The sequence below is a fragment of the Enhydra lutris genome, unplaced genomic scaffold (assembly GCF_002288905.1).
Source record: "Enhydra lutris kenyoni isolate GAN:26980312 unplaced genomic scaffold, ASM228890v2 scaffoldscaffold75, whole genome shotgun sequence".
Lineage (NCBI taxonomy): Eukaryota > Metazoa > Chordata > Mammalia > Carnivora > Mustelidae > Enhydra > Enhydra lutris.
Genome location: NW_019154159.1, coordinates 1,897,770 through 1,918,080, shown reverse-complemented (window position 1 = coordinate 1,918,080; position 20,311 = coordinate 1,897,770). Strand labels below are relative to the sequence as shown.

Sequence of the window (20,311 nt, the reverse complement as noted above, 5' to 3'; positions counted from 1 at the left end):
GAAGGGGCCACCCAGGCCCAGAGAGGGGTCTTGGGTGGGAGTGTGTCCGCCTCAGCCCTGCGAGGGCTGGCTCCCCTCTCCCAGTTCTCAGGGCCTGCGCTGCCTCCCTGGCAGGGTGGAGGGGCAGGCCTGGGGGAGGGGGTTGCCTGGTGAGGGCGGGTGGGATTATAAAACGGGATGGGGTGGCAGTGTCTCTGAAGGCCTGACCCGCTGAATCAGGCAGGGCTCTGGGCATGGGGAGGAGGGGAGGGGGGCATCCTGGGGCTGGGGCAGGCATGCCACACAGAGATGACAGTTTGAGGCTGGAGGAAGCTGGAGGTGGGGACGGGCAGCATCGAGGGGGTGGGGGCTACCTGGGGGCTAGTGGGTCTGGGACGCCAGGAGCTGGGCTGGGCGGGCCATGGGGCCGAAGCTCCATCCCAAGCCTTTGCCTACACGAGATGCCTGGGGGGATGGGGGCAGCGTCCAGAGCCTGCTGGGGCAGGGACAGAGGTTCTGGGGACAAATCCTGGAATCGCAGTCATGCCAAGATGAGTTTCGGGAGGAGCCCGAGTGGAGAGAGCTGGACCAAGCAGGGGAGAAAAAGAGTTCAACCCAGGGGCTAGGTGGCCCCCACTCCGCCCCCCCAAGTATAGAAAGGAGGGGCAGACTGCAAAGGCAGGAGGGGTGGGGCTGAGAGGGTCCTCCAGTCCCTGTCCCTTTTGTCCATACCCGAACAACCACAGAGGGACAAGACTGACCCCCACGCATCACTCCCCGCCCCCTGGACCCTTCGGTGAGCCATCGGGCACCTCGCCCCTGCTCCCTCCACGGACATTCTGAGTCCCCATCCCCAGGGCCCTCAGTCTGGTCCAGAATTGGCCTCCGACCACCTGCTCCTGCCCCAGGGCTCTCTGACCAATCCCACAGCTGCCTGGCCACGACGCTGCCACGAGTCCCCGGACGATGTCAAGGAGCCTGCCTGGGGTGGGCACGCAGCCAGCCCCTAACTCCGTGCATGAGTCTGCTCTGCCCGCTTCCTGGCCATGGAAGGAAGCCCCAGCGCCGGGGTGTCGCGGGGAGGGCCCGTCGCTGGAGCTCAGAATCTGCTGGTGCTTCCTCCTGCGGCCGGGAGCCGGGCGGGCGGGCGGCCTCACAGACAGTCCCGGCACAAGGCCACCTGGCCCTTGCGGAAGTCTCGGCAGGGACACAGCCGGTGGTACTTGGTGCTGGAGCCCGCACAGCTGAAGAGCAGGGGCTCCTTCTGCAGGAAGCACTCGCGGCCGGGCTGGGCGAAGGCCGGGTACAGGTGGTTCATCTCCGACTCGGTGCTGTCACAGGGCACCTGCAGCCTGGACGGGCGCCATGGGCAGCGGTCACAGCCGCAGCCTGGGGCCGCCCCCTGCCCTCCCTGACCCCTCCCATCCCCAAGCAGGGAAGAAGCTTCTAGGAGGCACCAGGGCAAACTCTGGGCCGCAGCTCCTTCTCCCGGCTCTGAGGGAGGAGGCCAGGAGGGGGGCTGGGCTGGGTGCAGGCTGACCCGCTGGGAGGAACCCTGGGCCTAGAAGATGCTGGGACAGGTTAGGCAGAGGCCAGGGAGGGACCAGCAGGGGCTGAGTCCGTGACAAGGACTCCTGACTGGAAGGTCCCTTCTGGGTTCTTCCTGAATCGTCGGGGAGCATGAAGCCCCCACCGCCGGCAGGGCTGCAGGCAGCAGCCGCAGGGTGAGATGCTGCGGGTGGGTGAGGCTGGGCCGGCCCAGGAAGGCGGGCGGGGGGCAGGGGGGTCTCACTTACTTCTGGAAGGCGTCCTGGCTGTTGAGGAAGGGGAAGAAGGACGGCTCGCAAATCAGCCCGTGGTCCAGGCACGCGTCCGTGCACGCCCTCCCAGCAGCAGCCAGCCAGGCCCGGAGGGACTGTGCCGGGGGCCAGGCCCCGGGGGCCAAGCTGGCATTCTGGGCCCACTCCAGATGGGTGGCGTTGGGGGCCAGAACGAAGGGGCTGGGTGGGGCTCGGGCCGCTGCTGGGGCAGGCCTCGAGGCTGCACAGAAGTCCTGGCAGGAGGAAAGCCGCGTCAGCCGGGAAAGGGGGCCCAGACGCCACTGGCTGACGGGGGCACGAGAGCAGTCATGGCGCGCTGGGAGCCGACTGAGAGCCGGGCGGCCTGCCACGCGTGATGCGGTCTGTTCCTCGAAGCAGCCCCCCGGGAGTGCACTAGTGTGTCTCCAGCTACCTTACGGGGCGGGGGGCGGGGGGAAGCGGAGGCTCAGAGAGGTCACCTGCGCAGGGCCACACCGCTGGAGGGCAGAGGCAGGATTTGAACTCAGGCCAGCCCAAGAGCCACCCGCCCTGCACGGCCTCACTGCGGATCCCGCTAAGTTAGGGGCAGAGTTTCTACACTGAGGCCCCCGTGCCCTAGCTGAGGAGGGGCGCCGGGGCCGACTGGAGGGGCTCTCCTTGCAGGGCTCAGCCCCAGGAAGCACCTGCGGGGCCCAGCAAGTGTCTCCGTGGGCGTCACGACGGCATCCCTGCGGCTGGCGGGGGGGGGCCGAGATCCCGGGCTCTGGCCCTGATCCCACCCAACCCTCCCTGCGGAGGGCTTCAGTTTTCCTGTCTGTAAAGCAATGGTCTAGAACCGCTCTTCAGCCCTTGAGGTTGGGGACAAGGTACACAGGCCACAGGCCACAGGCTGAATATCAAGCAGTTAGGAAACACCCACACCGAGTCCCGTGGCCCAGCCATCAGCCCCAGAAGCCCCAGGCCTGGAAGAGCCTGAGATCCCCTGGCAGGGAGGGGGAGGTGGGGCTTCTCTGGCGGCCCCTTCCCCTGGGTTCCCAGCGGAGCCCTCACCCCACCCCAGTCTCACTGCTCATCCCTGGAGGTGGAAGGAGTGGGGGCCTCCCATACCTACCGGCCACTCAATCCCGTAACAGACTTCTAAGCAACTTCTTTATCAAAATAAGTCTTGTCGTTTCTGTGTTGTGGTATGGGGCTGGGTCCTAGATCAGTGACCCAGCGCCCTCCCCGCCCCCCAGGCCTGGTCTCCAAGCAGGAGCAGAGCAGGACCGCCCTCCACCTCCAGCCCCACCCCCAGGCGTCTCCAGGGGAATGGAAACAGGTGGAGAGGAGCAGGAGTTTATGGGGCACAGAGCCCTGGGGGAGAGAGCTTCCTCGGACAATCGAGTTGGCTAGGCCCCCTCCTCTGGTCTGATGGAGTTGGAGGTATCCCCCCTCATTCCTGGAGCAGAGAGCAGAGGGCCCACCTACTTGGTGCTGTATGTAGGCATGGATTCGTTCCAGCATCCCCTCACAGGTGTACTCGTAGGGCAGGTAGGGGTCTACCTGTAGGAGAGATGGGCAGACACATGGGGCAGGAGGCGCCCCGGGCCCCCCTCGACCTGGCTGTTGGGGGCCGGCCACGCTCAGCATTGGGGGCGGGAATCTGGTGTGCCTAGGGAGTCTGTCACCCCCTACCCGGCCCCTCCACGTGGACCTCTGGTACACCCTCCAGTGGCCCTGGGAGTCATCCCACTCCCTCCTGCCCCCTTCCTAGCCACCCTCTGCTTCCCCTAAAGCTCAGCTCCCATCCCCTCCCGGGCTATGATGCCTGCTCTTCCCACAGCCAACCAGATGGATTCCCCCTGCCCCCCACTTAGGTGACACCTCCCCCAGGAAGCCGTCCCTGAGCCCCAGCCACACCCCTGTTACTGGACCACTTTCCTTCGTGGCATCCGAGAACTCCTCCAGCACCTGTATCACCGTTTCTGATTTAACCCTCGTGTCTCCCGGGTTACAGGTCCCTTGAGAACTGGACTTTGGCTCATCTACCATTGAGCCCACTGCCAGGCATAGTGTCTGGTATGCAGTAGGTGCTCAGGAAACAGCATCTCCAGCTCTGCCCATGAGCTGCCCAGAACGTAGAATCTTCACGAGAAGGAACACATGGGCATCTCCCCGCAGATGGAATGAGATGAATCCGTAAGTCTTCCTGCCCAAGCCAGGCACCTGGCAGGACCTGAGACATGTGCCCCCAGCGGAGGCCACAGACAGTCACACGGCCGCCGGCACTGGGGGTGGCTGGGAGCCACAGGTTGCCTTGTGGAGCTGGTGGCTGGAGGAGCTGGGGGCCCAGGGGCAAGGGGAATGGGGAGACGTGTGAAAGGGGGCGTCCACCTCCTGTGAGCGGCTACCCCATCTCCTCTGCACTCTTCTTACCTGACCAACCCCTCCCTGTTTACCCCACCCGGCACACAGCCACACAGCTGGACAGGGACGCAGGGGTGACCCACCCCAGACTCAGACTGGGCCTTTGCCCTCCCTTTTCCCCAGAGCACGTGCGTGTGTGTGTATACACGTGTGCACGTGTGTACATGTGCGTACGTGTTGTGCATCCATGTGCCTTTATACCATGTATCTATGTCTGTGTGTATGTATGTGCTGTGTGTACGTATCTGTGTGCATGTGGTATGCGTGGGGGTGGGCCCCCCACCTGGTCCAGCCCGATCCCGATTCATGCCCTTTTCCTACCAGCAGCCCGGGGAGTGTGACTAACACTTGTGCCCAAGTGGGCGTGGCCTCCCTCCCCCTCTGCAGAGCCCAGCAGCATCAGAGGCCCAGTCAGGTGTGCCGGCCGGCCCTGCTTCCAGCAGACCCCACTTTGAAGGGCTGGAGGCCCATCCTAGGCTCTCTGCCTAGGGGCATCCCTGACCCTCAGGCTGGGGAGAGGCTCCCCTTGAAATAGGTTCAGGCCACCAGACGATTCTCAGGACAAGAGCCTAGCCCTGTGGCTTTGTCCCCAGTTCCCACTGTGAGCGGCCATTCTTAATCCGAGAGGGATTCCCCCTTCCCAGAGAACCCCAGGTCCTGCATCCGGCCACCACTGCACAGCCCAGCCACCGGGTGGCCTTTCCAGCCCTGCACTGTGCACCGCTGGCTCCCGACCTTGGTGCCCTTGGTGCCCTTGAGCCTTGGACACCTCTGGGGTACCCAACTTCCAGGCCCGGTTATAGATAACCCCTCAGAGCAGAGAGTTCCCCTCCAAATGTCACTCTGCCTGCTCCACGGCACCCTCCCCCCTCCCCACCCCAGTGACTCCCTCCCCCATGCCCTCCCCCTGGGCTTTGAAGCCCACATCACATCAGCCAGCCACGTCCCACCCGCCATGAATTCCCGCCGGAGGAACCGGCCTGCCTGGAAATCAGCCTCATTAGGCCCCGTTACAGGCATGCACAGTAATCAGTCTTGACGGGCTGGCAGGTGCCGGCCCTGCAGAGTCATGAGTCGGGCGGGGGGCGGGTGCGGGCCCAGCCCCTCCCTAGCAGAGATGTGTCAGCGGCAAAGCCACCTACCCCTGAGTCGGGAGACAGGGGGTCTCTCCCAGCTCCTCTCTGTGCCTCGTCCTTCTTCCTCCCTCTCCCCATTGAAAGGCCCCAGGACTTGCAGAACGAGCTGTGTCCCCTGATGGGGGCCCTCAATCGGTTCTCTAAAATGGGATTATGAGAGCAGCCCGGCTGCTTGTTGAAAATGCAGATGCCAAGGCCACACCCGTCCTTTAAAAGGGAAGACAAGAAGGGGTGGTGCTTCGGTGGCTTGAGTGGCTCAGTCGGTTAAGCCTCTGCCTTCCGCTCAGGTCATAATCCCGGGGTCCTGGAATCGAGTTCCGCATCAGGCTCCCTGCTCAGAAGGGAACCTGCTTCTCCCCCTCCCCATCTCGTGCTCTCTCTCTCTCAGAAAAAAATCTTTAAAAATCAGAAGACGGGCCCAGGACCCGCATTGTAATGACCTCCTGGGTGACTCTTGGGTAACGGGGTAAACTGCCCAGGAGGAAGGGTGGGACCCCTGAGGGGGCTGAAGGCAGCGGGGCGTCCGGTCGGGGGCCCGCCTACAAGTCTCAGCCTGGCAGACCTGGAAACCTTGGTCCTTGACCCTTTTGTTATTGTCATTTTTACAGCAACTAATTAACAAAATTAAACAGATGTTCATGGGGAAAAAAATCCAAAGGAAAACCAATGAAAATTAAGTTTCCTCCCACCCAGACACCCAGGCCTGTCCCCAGAGCAGCCGCTGTCAGCAACTTCTCGTGCGTCAGACCAGAAAGAATGAGCGAGCGAAGGCTCGGGCGTCCTCCCTTGCAGGCCCCTCTGCAGCCCCGTTGTGTTCTGAGGCTGGAACATGCTCCCCATGGGACCAGGTATCTTGCTCCTTTAGCTCAGCGACAGATCTTGTTGAGATCTGTTGGGCCACACCTGAGCCCTGGGGGTGGGCAGAAGCCTTGCTAGTCTCGCATCCATCCCCCAACCCTCCACCCCATCCTTGTCCCCTGGGACAGAAGCTTCGGATGTTTGCTCTTCAGTGGGAGGACAGAAGGAGCTGGAGCAGCATGTGGGGTGGGGGGTCCCTCCCGGGTAGCCGTCTGCCTTGCTGGGGGCCTCCCGATGCAGCGTCCACCTGGGATGTTCCGTGCTATGTGCTTGGGGCTGGGGTTGGTCAGCTGTGGGTGGTGGCTTCTATCTCCTGGACCGAGACCACCCGGAGAGCCCCTTGTTCAGCCCAGCGAGGGTCCCCAGGTGCAGCCCTCTGCCAGTGATGGATGGAGCTGGGGATAAATATCCGGGTTTACTCGATCCTCAGGTACGACAATCTGGGATGTGACCAACCCCATCCGTCCCGGCCAGCCCTGAGCGCCAGGTGCCACCGGCCAAGGTGACCTACTCCATAACACAGCATCTCACTTTGTCACTCCAGGACCCTCCTTGCTGGGATCACTTCTCAAATAAATGGCATCTGCCTCGGGGTCACTGCCGGCAGAAACCCAGTCTAAGACAGTCGGTGACCTGGAAGAACTCACAGTAGAGATTTGCTCAAGCTGATGCTTAAGGAGTGGAGGGCACCCCCCACCACTCGGGGGGGTCCAGGGGCTCAGCCACTCCGCAGGCCAACCTGGCCATGTCCCTGTCCGTCACAGCTAAGGATGGGCGGAGGCTCTGACACAGCAATGTTCTGGGCACTTAGCTAGACAAACCCTCAGCCCCGGACAGAAGGACGGAAGGATGAGGGTGTGGTCAGGGGAGGAAGGGAGCAGATGAGGTAGGTCGGGATTTTCTGGGGACATCTGCAGGGGTGGGGGCCCAGGCTGGGGGTTCCGAGTGGGAGTGAGTGATAGAGAATGCAGGGGGCTGTTAGAAAAAAATGCAAGCCTGCCTCAGGGTCAGGACAACCAGGCAGGGGCTCTGGGCTCAAAGTGAAGCCCATAAGTCCCCCTGCGGGGTGTCTATCCCTGCTAGTCTCTGCCTGTGAGCCTGTCAGTGGCCCCAGCTCTCCTGGGGCAGCAGACACGCTGGCCAGCTGTGGCCTCCTGGGGAGTGGTTCTCCTTTGCAGAAGGAGCCTATCAGGTTACTCACTTGTGGCGGCCCAGCTGAGACCAAGGCTCTCCAGGTCTGCCCCAGACCCAGAAGTTCACCCTGAGCGGTGCATACCCCACTCCCCGGGAGGACACACACCCTGAACATGGGCTTGGGCAAGGAAGGGGACACCCGCAGGGCTGGTTATCTTTTTTCAGCCTCTACAGCAAGAGGCGGGTCCAGAGGGATCGTGGCAAGTAGAGCGCCATCTACATGGTCTGTCCCCTTTCCCAAATGAAGGAGCCAGAAGAGCACGAGGGGCCATCAGAAGCCACAGAGGGGCCTGCCGAGGAGACAAGCTGCACCAGCCCCTCCTCACCCTCTCCCCACCCACACACCTGCACCTGCCGACGCTCACATACCTGCTTAAGGAAACCCAGAAAGTTCTTCCCCCTTGCTACTCAAAGGGTGGTCCTAGGCCTGGCACCACCCCAGAGCTACAGAGAAACGCAGGATTTCAGCCCCACCCCAGACCTGCTGAATTCTGAACCTTCATTTTAACAAGATCGCCAGATGACCTGTATGCACATACATGGTTTGAGATACGCGGCCAAAAGGCCACAGACCCACACCAGCAGCAGAGTCCCAAGAACCTCCACGCACTGATTCTGGAAACATTTACTCAGCATCTAACTTGTGCTAGGAGTGCCCATGGGGCTTAGCCTCCAAAGGTGCTTAATAAATGATTCTGGATCCAGGGCTGCCATGTAAGGTTGTGCAGGTCGCTCACGGCACAAAGGCATTTCCCTGTCTCTCCCTCCCCCCACCCCCAAATGCAAGCTGGTAAGTGGGGCCCCCCTATCAAGTATGCCAACCCAGGCCTGAGAGTCTGAATTCACCGGGAGAGGCCTCTTTTTCTAATTATAGCTAAGATTCCCAGCAGCGGTTTATGGAAGTCCTGACTGGATCTGAGCCTCACCTGCGTTCTCATGATGGCCTTGATGGCTGCTTCGAACTCCTCTGAGTTATTGTAGTCGACAGTCCACACATGGGGCTTGCCAATGAAGTTCTCTGCATAGGGGTGCTGGGAGAACACCTGGCCGGGCGGAGAGAGCAGCAGCTTCTCCCTGCGCCTGCCAGGCCGGCCCGCGCTCAGGGGAGGCGCCCCCGCCCACCTTGTCCCCCCATCCCTTCCCCCCCTGCCTGTCTCCCCCTTCCATGGACTACGGGGTCCCCATCTCAGACCCTCCCCACTCACCTCTCTGGAGGTGGGCTTGCCTCGGAAGAACTCGTGGTTGAGGGAGCTGTGGGGTGGGCTGAAGCGGGACTGGAGGAAGACACAGCCGTTGGCGATGGCCTCCAGGGGCGCGGGGCCCTCGTAAGGGAAGCCGAAGCCTATGAAGAGCTGAGGAAGGAAAATGGTGCGATGGTCGGGGAAGTCTGGCACCAGAGCCCCAGGAAGCCAGGCCTGGGACATTCACGGGAGGCCGCCAGGGCAGAAAAGACTGCCCAGACCGGCAGGGTACCATGGCAGGCCCCTCCCCTCTCGGGCCTCAGTTTCCCCATTTGTGAAATGAGGTCTGCTTAAGTAATATCGGGGCCTCTTCCTGCTCTAGCCGACTGTGATTCTGGAGGTGAAGGGAGAAGAGTGAGGGTCTCAAGCTCAGAAGATTTCAGACCCACACCTACCACTGAACTCAAGAGGACTTTACTCATCCTAAAAAAGGTTATTCAGCACCGAACTCGTGCCAGAAGTGCTCGCAGGGCTGGTGCCTGGAAAGCAGTCAGGAGACGACTCCGAATGCCGGGCTGCTGTGTCACGTTGTTCAGATTGCTCACTGCACAAAGCCTCTCCCCCTGTCCCAACACACATATGCACACACCAAGGAAGCCTGAGGAAAGGGCTAGGGCTAGATCAGGAGCGGACCTGAATGCTGGCCGGAGGCCCCTCCGGCCTCAGCTGACCCCTCGGGGCCTGCAGCAGAGTCACGCGCCCCCCACCCCGTGCCCGGAGCTGCAGCTCCAGGAACACAGCGGAGGACTTCCAGAAGCAGAACTAGCAGCCCCGTGCAACTCCAGGTGGGACACGCCCTCAGCCGGCCCTGCCAGCCCTTCAGCGGTTCCGAAAGCTGGGCCCGGCCCAGGAGTCCGCCCGGCAGCCCACTTCCTCTTCCCTACTGCTGAGCCTCGGCTCTGCTGGCCCTGCCCAGGTCCCTCCTGGGTGAGCACCCCCAGCTCTGCTCCAGCCCCAGGAGGGCTGGGTGTGAGGCTCAGGGTAGGAGAACATGCTGGGGCAGGTCTGCACGTGGAAGGGGCCACGAGCCTCAGGGGCAGGCATGGCGGGGAGTGGGGCACGTAGGGCGACCTCCTCGGCGTCTGGGGCCAGGCTGGGGGGAGGACGGTGAGGGCGCGGGGCTCACTTTGGCCTTGCGCAGCAGCTGCTGGAACTCGGGCTGTGGCAAGAGGCCGTGGTTCTTCACGAAGGCGGGGACCTCAGGGGGCCGCTGGCTCTCATAGTACACGGTGCCGTGGATTTCCATGTACTTGTTCAGGATGCCCAGGAACTTCTCCTTCCCCTGCAAGAGGAGGGGGAGCAGTGGGAGCCTCGCCCCAACCGTGGGAGGCAGAGCTGCCCACGGAAACACCCCGGTCTGGAACTCGGAAAACGTGGGGCGGTTCTTAGGTCGGCCTTCAGCCAGCTGCGTGACCCTGGGCAAGGCCCCTCCCCTCTCTGGTCCTCATTTTCTTCATCCGCGAGTTGCAGAGGTCGGACTAGACAATTTTTAGCCATGGAACTGTCTTCTTTGCAAAGAAATCCTAGGAGGACCCATATGCAAATGCCTCCAAACGCAGCTGCTGGACCCCTTGAAGCGCTGGTGATCCCCAAGGCCACCCGAGGAGCTGTGGGGCCGACATCATCTCATCCATGCCTCCGTCCCTCCATCCCTCCATCCATGCATTTGCCCATCCCCCCACCTGTCCATTCATCCCCTCCTTCCCTCCATCCACCATCCCTTCTCTCCCCCTCCCCCCATCCATGTAGCACATTTTTATTAACCACTTGCCAGGGGCTGGCACTGAGCTCACGGCTGGGAGCACAGCTGGGACAAGAAGGAGCCCCTGTCTTTAAGAAGGACACCCGTGAGCGAAAACCCCCCAAAGTAGAAAAGGCTCAGCCCCTCCAGACTCTAGTCGCACATCCAGACTCGGGGACAACGGGAGGCAGAGCGTAGACGAAGAGACAGCTCCGCCTGGGGCACCCGTCTGACCCCATGGCCAGAGCCCTGAGCCAGGAGCTGTGGGCAGTGTAGGTCCTCATTAGGGGTAAGCCTGGGGTCTGCCACGGGGTTCTACTTTTTGGGGCCTTTTGAGACTCACAGGAGAGAGGAAGGGATACACGGACAAGACAGGAACTTCAAGATCACAGAGGAGGCTGTGGCGGGGAGCGGTTTCCTCAGGGCTAGTCCGGAGCAGACCAACAGGTCAGGAGAAAAGCAGCCAGGTTCTCCCTGTTCTGCCGGCTAGCCAGGAGGTCGGACAACAAGGAGCTTCGGCCCAGGTTCAGTCTGTAAACCACAGCTTTTGAATGGACATGAGAGTAAGGACCAATTCACATTCTGAAATTCCAACTGTATACGTTTTTCACAAGGAGGCCTTCCTCGGTGGGTAAGGGTGTACTGGGTAATGCAGATGGGTCCTGCCTCTGAGAACCACCAGGAGAGACAGGGAAACAGAAAAATTTCTGTGAAGGCAGTGAAAATCTAACAAAGCTGGAAGAATTACAAGGCCGAGATCTGGGAGAAGAAGGGAAGGAGATCGTGGAGGCTGGTGCTGGGGTCAGCGCTTCCCCCCTGGGAGGCACCTGCTGATCCCTGGGTCAGCATCAAGGAGACTGAGCTTCTGGTCACCTTGTAGAGCTGGAGGACAAGTGAGGGTTCAGGGTCTGCCGAGGGGACCCAGATGGAAACCACACTCTGTGGGTTGGAACTCTGAGGAAACTCACGCTGGAAGAAAAAGGGTGAGCCAGACCTAGAGAAGCCCGGAAAGAGGCTGAATCTGTGTGTGTGGGGGGAGGGGGGTCTTTTTTTTTTTAATCTATTTATTTTGGAGAGTGAGTGACAGCACAAGCAGGAGGGGCAGAGGGAGAGAGAGACTCAAGCAGACTCCGAACTGAGTGCAGAGCCTGACACGAGGCTGGATCCCAGGACCCTGAGAACAGGACCTGAGCCGAAACTAAGAGACAGAGAATTGACGGAGCCATCCAGTCGCCCCAGGGGCTTTTTAATAGGCTTTTTAATCGGTTTTAAATAGTCTTAATCCCTATCACTGATTCTGTGATGCAAGATTGCTGTAGCCCCAAACACAGGCTAAGATTGAAAGTGAAATCCTCACCAGAGGAAGAAGGCATCGTCCCCAAACTGTTTTACACTTTCTTATATTCATTTTCCAGAGCTCCAAAACACAACAAAAAACAATGAAATCACAATCAAAACCCCAGCAGGCTTAGAAGAAACAACTTTGTGAAAAAGAAGAAGGCAGGCAGATTTATATTACCTGATTTCAAGACTTATTTTAAAACTACAGGAATCAAACCGGTGTGCTACTGGCATCAAAACAGAGAGATCAATGCAAAAGAACAGAGTCCAGAAATAGACCCACACGCGCATGGTCAATTGATTTTTGACAAAGGTGCAAAGACATTTCAGTGGAGAAAGGGTAGTTTTTTCAACCGATGGTCATGGAACATTGCGTATCCGTGTGCAAAAAAGGGAAAAGAATTAGAACTTCAATCTCTACCATATCATACATAAAACTTAATTCAAAATGGACCATAGACTTAAATGTGAAATGTAAAACCATAAAAATTACAGAAGAAAGCACAGGGGGAAAATCCTTAGTGAGCTTGGGTTACACAGAGATTTCTCAGATGCAACACCAGAAGCATAATCCTTAAGACAGTGGACTCCATTAAAATGAAGAACTTTGCTCTTTGAACGATACTATTAAGAAAAAGACAAGGGGTGCCTGGGGGGCTCAGTCAGTTAAGTGGCTGCCTTCGGCTCAGGTCACGATCCCAGGGTCCTGGGATCGAGCCCCGCTTCAGCAGGGAGCCTGCTTCCCCCCTCTCTCTGCCTACCTCTCTGCCTACTTGTGATCTCTCTCTGTCAAATAAATGAATAAAATCTTAAAAAAGAGAGAGAGAAAGACAAACCACAGACAGAATATATTTGCCAAGCATATATTTGATAAAAGACTGATACTCAGAATACGTACAAAACTCTAACAACTCAATAATAAGTAAACAAACAACCCCCATTCTTTAAATGGGCAAACATTCTGAAAAGACACTTTACCCCAAAAAATATATAAGGAAGACAAATAAGCACACAAAAATACCTTCGCCATCATTAGTCAGAGGGAACTACAAGTTGAAACCCTAAGATGCCACCGCACGTCTGTAGGATGGCTCAAACTGGAAAGACGGACCAAGTATTGATGACTCTGTAACGAACCGGAACTCTCACACATTGCTGGCAGAATCGTAAAATGGTGCAACCGCTTTTCCTGGGATGTTAAGCCTAGTTCTACCATATGCTCCAGCCATTCCACACCTAGGTGTTTACCCGGGAGAAATGAAAGCATATGTCTGTACAAACGCTTGTACATGGATGTTCATAACAGCTTTATTTGTAGCGGCCAAACACTGGAAACAACCCCAACGTCCACTAATAGGAGAACAGATAAAAAAGGCACGGTGGGATACGATGGAAGTCCATGCGACGGGATAACTGTTCAGCTGCAGAAAGGAATCAGCAACTGATCCACGCGATGACACGGGTGAATCTGGAAATAATTATACTCTGAGAAAATCCAGACCAAAAAAGGAGTACGTACCATATGAGTCCATTTATATAAAATTGTAGAAAACAGAGACTGTGTTAACAGAAAGCAGATCGTGGACTGCCTGGCAGGGAGGAGGGGAGAGGTGGGAAGAGAGAACCTGGGAGCAGTGGACGCACCCTCCTGACTGGGGCGACGGTTTCCCAGGTATACGTGTAAGTCGGAACTTCTAAGTCATTTATTTGAATCACGTGTGGTACACTGTATATCAGTTATATCTCAGGAAAGCCTATTAAAAATAGATTTTTTTAAAGATTTTTTTTTTAATTTGACAGAGATCACAAGTAGGCAGCAAGGCAGGCAAAGAGAGAAGAGGTAGCAGGCTCCCCACCGAGCAGAGAACCCGATGCGGGGCTCGATCCCAGGACCCTGGGATCATGACCTGAGCCGAAGACAGAGGCTTTAACCCACTGAGCCATCCAGGTGCCCCTAAAAATAGATTTTTAAAGAAAAAATTTAAACACCTTGATTTTTAGACAAATCAGATACATGACAATGTGATTAAAACCCAAGAGACAAAGGGGCACCTGGGTTGCTCCATTGGCTGAGCAGCCAACTCTTGGTTTCTGCTCAGGTCATGATCTTAGGTCAGGAGATCAACCCCTGCATCAGGCTCTATGCTTGTGGATTCTCTCTCTTCCTCTCCCTCTGCTCTTCACCCAGTTTATACTCTCTGTCTCTCCCTCTCTCACAAATAAATACATAAATCTTAAAAAAAAAAAAAAAAAAAAACCAAGAGACAGACAATAAAAACAGACCCGCAGAAGATCTAGAAACTGGAGTTACCAGATACAGATTTCAAGAAAAATCTGCTGAATGTAGTCAAGGAAATAGAAGATAAGGGTTGAAACCAAATGGAAGAGCTGGAAGTGAGAAATCCAGTAGCTGAAATGAAGAACTGAACAGACAGATTCCACAGCAGATTGGACCCTGCTGAGGACAGAATTCATTTAGTGAAAGAACGAAAGAAAACATCCAGAATGGGGACGCCTGGGTGGCTCAGTTGGTTGGACGACTGCCTTCGGCTCAGGTCATGATCCTGGAGTTCCCGGATCGAGTCCCGCATTTGGCTCCCAGCTCCACGGGGAGTCTGTTTCTCCCTCTGACCTTCTCCTCGCTCATGCTCTCTCTCATTGTCTCTTTCTCAAATAAATAAATAAAATCTTTAAAAAAAAAAACCAAAACATCCAGAATGAAGCATAGAGGAAAGTGGAATCACAGAAAAGAACGTAAGAGACAATGGGAAGTGTTGGAGTCTAATGTATGCAGAAACAGAGTCCCAGAAGCACAGGAGAAAGACCGGAGCAGAAGCAATATTTAGAGACTAACTGAAAATTTTCTACGACTCATGACAGATCAGACCACAGGTTCAAAAAGATCTACAAATGCCACGTAGGGTAAATCCAGAGAAAATCACACGGAGGCACACCACCATAAGTCTACTGAAAACCAAACACACAGAGGTCCTAAAAGCAAGCAGAGAAAGAAGACAAATTACCTTTAAAGGAACAAGCCTACAGAAGCCAAAAGACAATAGAGTATTTTCATAATGCTGAAAGAAAGTAACCATCAAGATAGAATTCCGTACACAGCGAACATATCCACTAAGAATAAGGATGAAGTAAGGGCGTTCTCAGGGAATCAAAATAAAATGAGAGTACACAAGCTGGGGGAATGTATTTAAAGCATTTTAAGGTTCTTTTATTATCCAATAAAAGGGAAAGGTATTATTTACACGAGACTTGGTAAGTCAAGGATGCATGTTGTCATCTTTCTTGAAGCAACCACAAGACTAGGAGAGAATATAATGAGCCCACTAAAAAGGGGGGTGAATTTCAAAATACAGATCAGTATAAAAGAATGCCTGAAAGGGGAAAGAACATGGAACGAGGCAAGAAAAAGTTATAGAGATCAGCTAGTGAAATGGAAATGGTAGATTCTAAGCCAAATATATCAGAAATCACACTAAATGTAAAAGGACTACATCGTGTAAAACTAAACAGACTCACAGAAGAAAAATCAAACCAAGAAAGTGAAGTGTGGAGAGAATGGCTCCACACCCCATCAACATCAGCTTCCTTATCCCCTTGTGTACCTTCTCAGAACTTTAATGCATTCAAAGCATATTTACATTTTCCTTAAAACACATACACAAATGGGTTCATGTTAGATATACTGTTCAGCAACCTTTCTTACCCATACACACAAGTATCCATGCATGTAGGTATGCATGTATGCACATGTATGTGTGTATGTATGCATGTAAAGTGTGTGTGCATGTATGCATATATGTAAACTTCAAGTTTCGCAAAACAATATTTACTCTTGGGGCGTCCGGTGGGCTCAGTCAGTGGAGCACGCAACTCTTGATCTTGGGGTTGTGAATTCAAGCCCCATGTTGGGTGTAGAGATTATTTAAGAAAAATAAAATCTTAGAACAATATTTACTCTTAATACATGTGAGGTCTTCTGATGTTCCCTCTGATATTTTACTTCCTTTTAAAAGGCTTACCTAGAGTCCCTAAGTTAGAAAAAGACAAATATGGCATGATCCCACTTCTAGGTGGGATCTGAAAGAGTGGAACTTGTAGAAACAGCAGAACGGTGGTCGCCAGGGGCTCAGAGTGTGGAAATGGGGAGAGGTTGGTCAAAGGGACAAACTTTCAGTCGTATGAAGATTAAGTTCAGGGATACCATGAATGGCGCAGTGATTGTTGTCAACGATACTGTACTGTATACTTGAAACTTGCTGAGAGAATAATAGGTCTTCAGGGTTCTCTGCACACGCACGTGCGCATGTATGCGTGCACATGCACGGGTGACTGTGTGAGGCGATCATGCTTGATCACGATAGTCATTTCACAATATATGTGTGTCTCGGGCCACCATGCTGCATACCCTAAGAATACACCATTTTCCCTGTCAACTGTACCTCAGCAAGGTTAGGGAAAAAAAACCCAGAGCTCTGAGCTCATCTCACAATTTATCCACAGGCTGCGACCCGCCAACTGAGAAGTCCCACATGACCCCCCCCAGACGGCCCTTCTGATGTCTGGCCTGTTTCCTCCAGCAGCAAGGGTGGGTCTGTCTCTCTCCCGTCCCCCACTCCTGCCCCCTGGGCCACATGCTCTCACAAAATAGCACCCAGGCCTGAGCCTCAAGGCCTCCCTTCTGGGGACCCAGAATAAGACAGGCCTCCATTGGCACAAAATTCACCCAAACACTCGCCCTCATCCCAGCTGCTGCTCCCATGAGGACCCCCACCATCCTGCCTCCTCTGTTTCTCTGCCACCCGGTCCCCTGAACTCTGGGATGCTCGGTCCCAGGAGGCTCCCCTCATCCTTTTCATCCGGCCACCTCCGACTTCCTCCAGTTGCCAAGACCAGAGCAAAGATGTCTTTTTTTGGAAGGACTTTCTTTGAGGTCTCTTGCAGAACAGTGTTGCTCCCGGCTGTCACAGAGATGCCTGAGCTAGAGATAAAGCCTTTCTCTTCCCAGACTTTGTAACCTCTCGCTCTCTCGGGGCAGTGCCTTAGCCTTCTAGTAAAAGCAGACACAGTCCATGCCACACCTTCCCCAGAGCCCTGGGCTCCCGCGGCAGCCTGCTCCTTTTGCATCACGGGAGAATGACCTCTTATCCCTCCCCCTGCAGCCCTCGGGGTCAGGGGACAGCCTACCGAGAGCAGAGGGGAGCAGGAGGAGCGCGCGGCCGGCAGGCACCTTACCTGGAGCTGCCTCGTTCCCGGGAGGGCACAGAGGAAAGAGGAGAGAGAACAGGTCAGTGAGCAGTGAGCACACAACCTCCCACAGGGGCACCACTTCTGCAGGGAGCCCGCCCCGAAGGTGGGGTTCTGCCTCCTGCACTGCCTCCCAGCCCTCAGAGGCCTCAAGTCTAGCCCAACCCCCTTGCCAGGCTCACAGTGTTTATCGATGCAGCCCAGGGAGGGTGGCACGTTAGGTCACAGTCCTTGCTAAAGGACATCCATCTGGTTTGTTGCCGAGAGGTGGGGGGGGGGCAGGTTAGCAGCCCTCTGGCTGGGTCTCTTCAGTGGCAATTAGGGACCTCTCTTTTCTGACCCATCAGTGGGCACATTTCGGAATCCAGAGCCGGGGGTGGTGGACAGAGCCAGGTCTTGGAGTTGGGGGCTCCCGGGGGGCCCGTGCTTACCTTCCAGATACTCGCTTCCTTGCCGTACACCACGGCCATGTTGCTGGCCTTGCCGCCTTTGATGAGCTGCTTCTCCGTCTCGTTGAGCTCCTCAGACACGAAACCCATGAAGGAGTTGTCCGGGGTGTGAGCTACAGCCAGACCACGGGGTCAGGAAGGGGGCTGCCGCACAGCCAAGGCCACGCCCCGGGTCTACTTGGACCAGCCCCGTCAGAGGGGGCCCCATGTGACAGGGATGGGGACAGGGGGCTGGGAGGTATGGGGTCTGGTGGAGGAGGCGGAAACTCACATCACATCAGTGTCCCCAGCCCGGGGCATCTCCTGTTCCCAGAGACTGTCACAAAGCCTCAGGCCGAGGGAAAGCCTGGAGGTCATCTGGCCCCCTTGCTTGTACGCAGACAGGCACAGTCAGGACCCTGCCTTCATCAGAATCCTCCAGGCTGGCTCAGGCCCAAGGCTTTGGCTCCTCCCCTCTTCTCTCATGGCCGACACCCATCAGCAAAACCTGTGTTACCCAGGTGGGACTTCTTCCATCATGATGTCCCGGCCCGGGGACCACCCTCTCTGTCCCGACCCCCATGATCTGCTGCCTGCCCCCATTTCTGCCATTCTCTTGGCCTTGCCTTTTCTCCTGAGCAAGCCTTTCAGATTTAGGTCAGACCAGGTCCTTCTGCACAAAACCCTGCCGTGGTACCCAGAAGCTAAGGTCCCTGCAAGTCTACAGGATCTGCCCCCACCGCCCCCTCTGACAGCCTCTCTTCCTCCCTCCCGAGACCCTGCTGGGTGCCCTCCCTCTGCAGACACGCTAGCTTTCGGGTCCTCCCTGGGCCTGTCACCCTCTGTCCCTCACCTGCCGTTCACCGGCCAGACATGATGTCACATATCTAATTGATCGTTCACTGGTGTCGGAATATAAGCCCCAGGAGGCAGGGCCTCTGATTCGCTCACTTCTGCGTCCCCAGCACCTGGGAGAGCCTGGCATGCCAGCTCATGAATGGGTGGACACATCCTTCCTTCCCCATCTCCAAGTTTTTGCCCCTGCTGTTCCCTCTGCCTGGAGGGCTCTCCTCCCTTTCCCTAGATAAGAAAATGCCCTGCACGGGGTCCGTGCCCTCCCTCTGTGGCTCCGCTCCCGTGCTTCTGTCTCGGCCACAGGAGAGCCCATGCTGGGTAGATGGGGAAGCAGGTCTGCTCATGACTTCCTTCCTGGACTTGTGTATCATTAAAACTGGCAAGCTTCTCTCTTCCTTTTTTGTTCTGTTTCTTTACTTTATTCAATCAATTAAAATTTTCTGAGCACCCTGATAGGCTCCAGGGAGATAAGGGTAAATCAATCAGTGCCCCCTTTTGCGTGGTTCATAATATCTCAGGGTGGAATTAATGTATAAGCAAATAGCTCTAACATACTTCAACATACACTTTTATAGAAATTGATTTAAAAGGCATAAAAATAGAGGTGAAGGAGCAACAGCAAATGAGGGAATCCGTGGAAGTGGCAGGAAATAAAGGAGATCTTTGGACTGGGGTTTTGGAGGATGAGTAGGAGTTTGCCCGGTTTGGAACTCCAAATCCTGTGGGCCCTACTCCACGTAAGTGCTCATTTTCTCAGTGTAGATTACTGCAGAATTCTCTTACCCCCTCTCCTGCTTCCCCTCCTCTACCACTGCCCCTTTGGCCATCTGTAATCTCCCAGAATAATGTGCCTCAAAAATCTTTCTCTCGGGGCACCTGGGTGGCTCAGTCGGTTGAGCATCCGACTCTTGATTTCAGCTCTGGTTGTGATCTCAGGGTCATGAGATTGAGCCCCGCACCAGGTTCCACGTTCGGCATGGAGTCTGCTTGTCCCTCTCCCTCTGCTCCTCTGCTCCTCCCCCACCCCCACTGCCTCTCAAATTGATAAATAAAATCTTAAAAACAAACAAACAAACAAAAAAACCATTTTCCTCCATGACGTTCCCCAGCTCAAGAACCTACAGTGATTCTTGAATTACGGTATTTGGCATAAATTGAGGAACCGGTGCTAGAAGACCCCTACGTCTGCCCCCACGTCCTCCATGTCCCTCTTGCCAGCCTCATAGCTCGATGCTCGCCTTGCAAGTGAGCTAACTGCCAAGCTGTGTGCCCACCTCTGCTCTCTGCTGTCACATAAGCTGCTTCCACAGCCTGGAGCATCCCCCCCCCCCCCTGACCGCACCTCCTTCCCTCCAGAGTCGGGTCCCCCAGAGAGCCATGTGACCTCCATCCTCTGGGACTCAGTGCCCTCCCCTGGGCTCCAAAGAACCTGCCCACCTCCCCAACCTTCCGGAATCCAATCAAGCCATTACTTATGGGTCCAGAAATGGTATCTGCCTCTAAGAGGTCCTAGAACCTGCGGAGTAAGACAAAGAAGGACCCTAAGTGTCCCGCAGAGGCGCATTAATTTGAAAGGCTAAATAAAGACCAGATTCTTTACTTCTGAGCAAGTTCCTCGGGACCCTGCTTTGTTGGCTTCCTTTAGACACATCCTAACAAAATGTGCTTATCTGGCTTTCTGACCCGGAGCCTTCAAAGAGCCACAAATTAGATGTGCAGGACGCTGCTGGAGGCAGATATACTGACGGCAATTAAATGTGACAGCTGACAGCCTCCCGACGAGGAGAAAAAGCACCACATCAAACAGTGACAGGAGAAGGGGCCACTTAGCAAGGGCACCCGGCTCTGCACACCTCTGCCGTCCCCAAAGGCCAGGCTCGCGCACCACGGAAAGAGCGAGAACTGACCCTTGGCTGTCAAGAAAGGATTAAACCATTTGCAGCGCGCTGCACGTGAGGGGCAAGTCAGCGCCCGTGTACGTTTTAGAGACTCGTGAAAAACAGCTAAAGCTCAGCTCTAAACGGCATTCCTTGCCTAATGCCCATGGTCAGAGGGTTTCCACAGGGGCCCC

At 55.9% G+C, this 20,311-nt stretch overlaps 1 protein-coding gene across 2 annotated transcripts in view; it reads right to left on the bottom strand.

Annotated features, from left to right (window-relative positions):
* Positions 1-351: 351 nt before the first annotated feature.
* Positions 352-20,311, bottom strand: part of LOC111160316 (mannosyl (alpha-1,6-)-glycoprotein beta-1,6-N-acetyl-glucosaminyltransferase, isozyme B) — a 65,253-nt gene continuing 45,293 nt past the window's right edge. Inside the window, exons 11-18 of one of the 2 annotated variants that reach the window (XM_022523318.1) lie at positions 17,389-17,519; positions 16,946-16,951; positions 9,740-9,895; positions 8,578-8,724; positions 8,299-8,415; positions 3,246-3,320; positions 1,776-2,032; positions 352-1,331 (exon numbers count right to left, since the gene is read on the bottom strand). In XM_022523318.1, coding sequence (XP_022379026.1) covers positions 1,133-1,331; positions 1,776-2,032; positions 3,246-3,320; positions 8,299-8,415; positions 8,578-8,724; positions 9,740-9,895; positions 16,946-16,951; positions 17,389-17,519 — 1,088 coding nt within the window. In that variant the 3' untranslated portion in view covers positions 352-1,132. The remainder of the gene's footprint in view (positions 1,332-1,775; positions 2,033-3,245; positions 3,321-8,298; positions 8,416-8,577; positions 8,725-9,739; positions 9,896-16,945; positions 16,952-17,388; positions 17,520-20,311) is intronic. The other variant, XM_022523319.1, reaches the window with a different exon arrangement.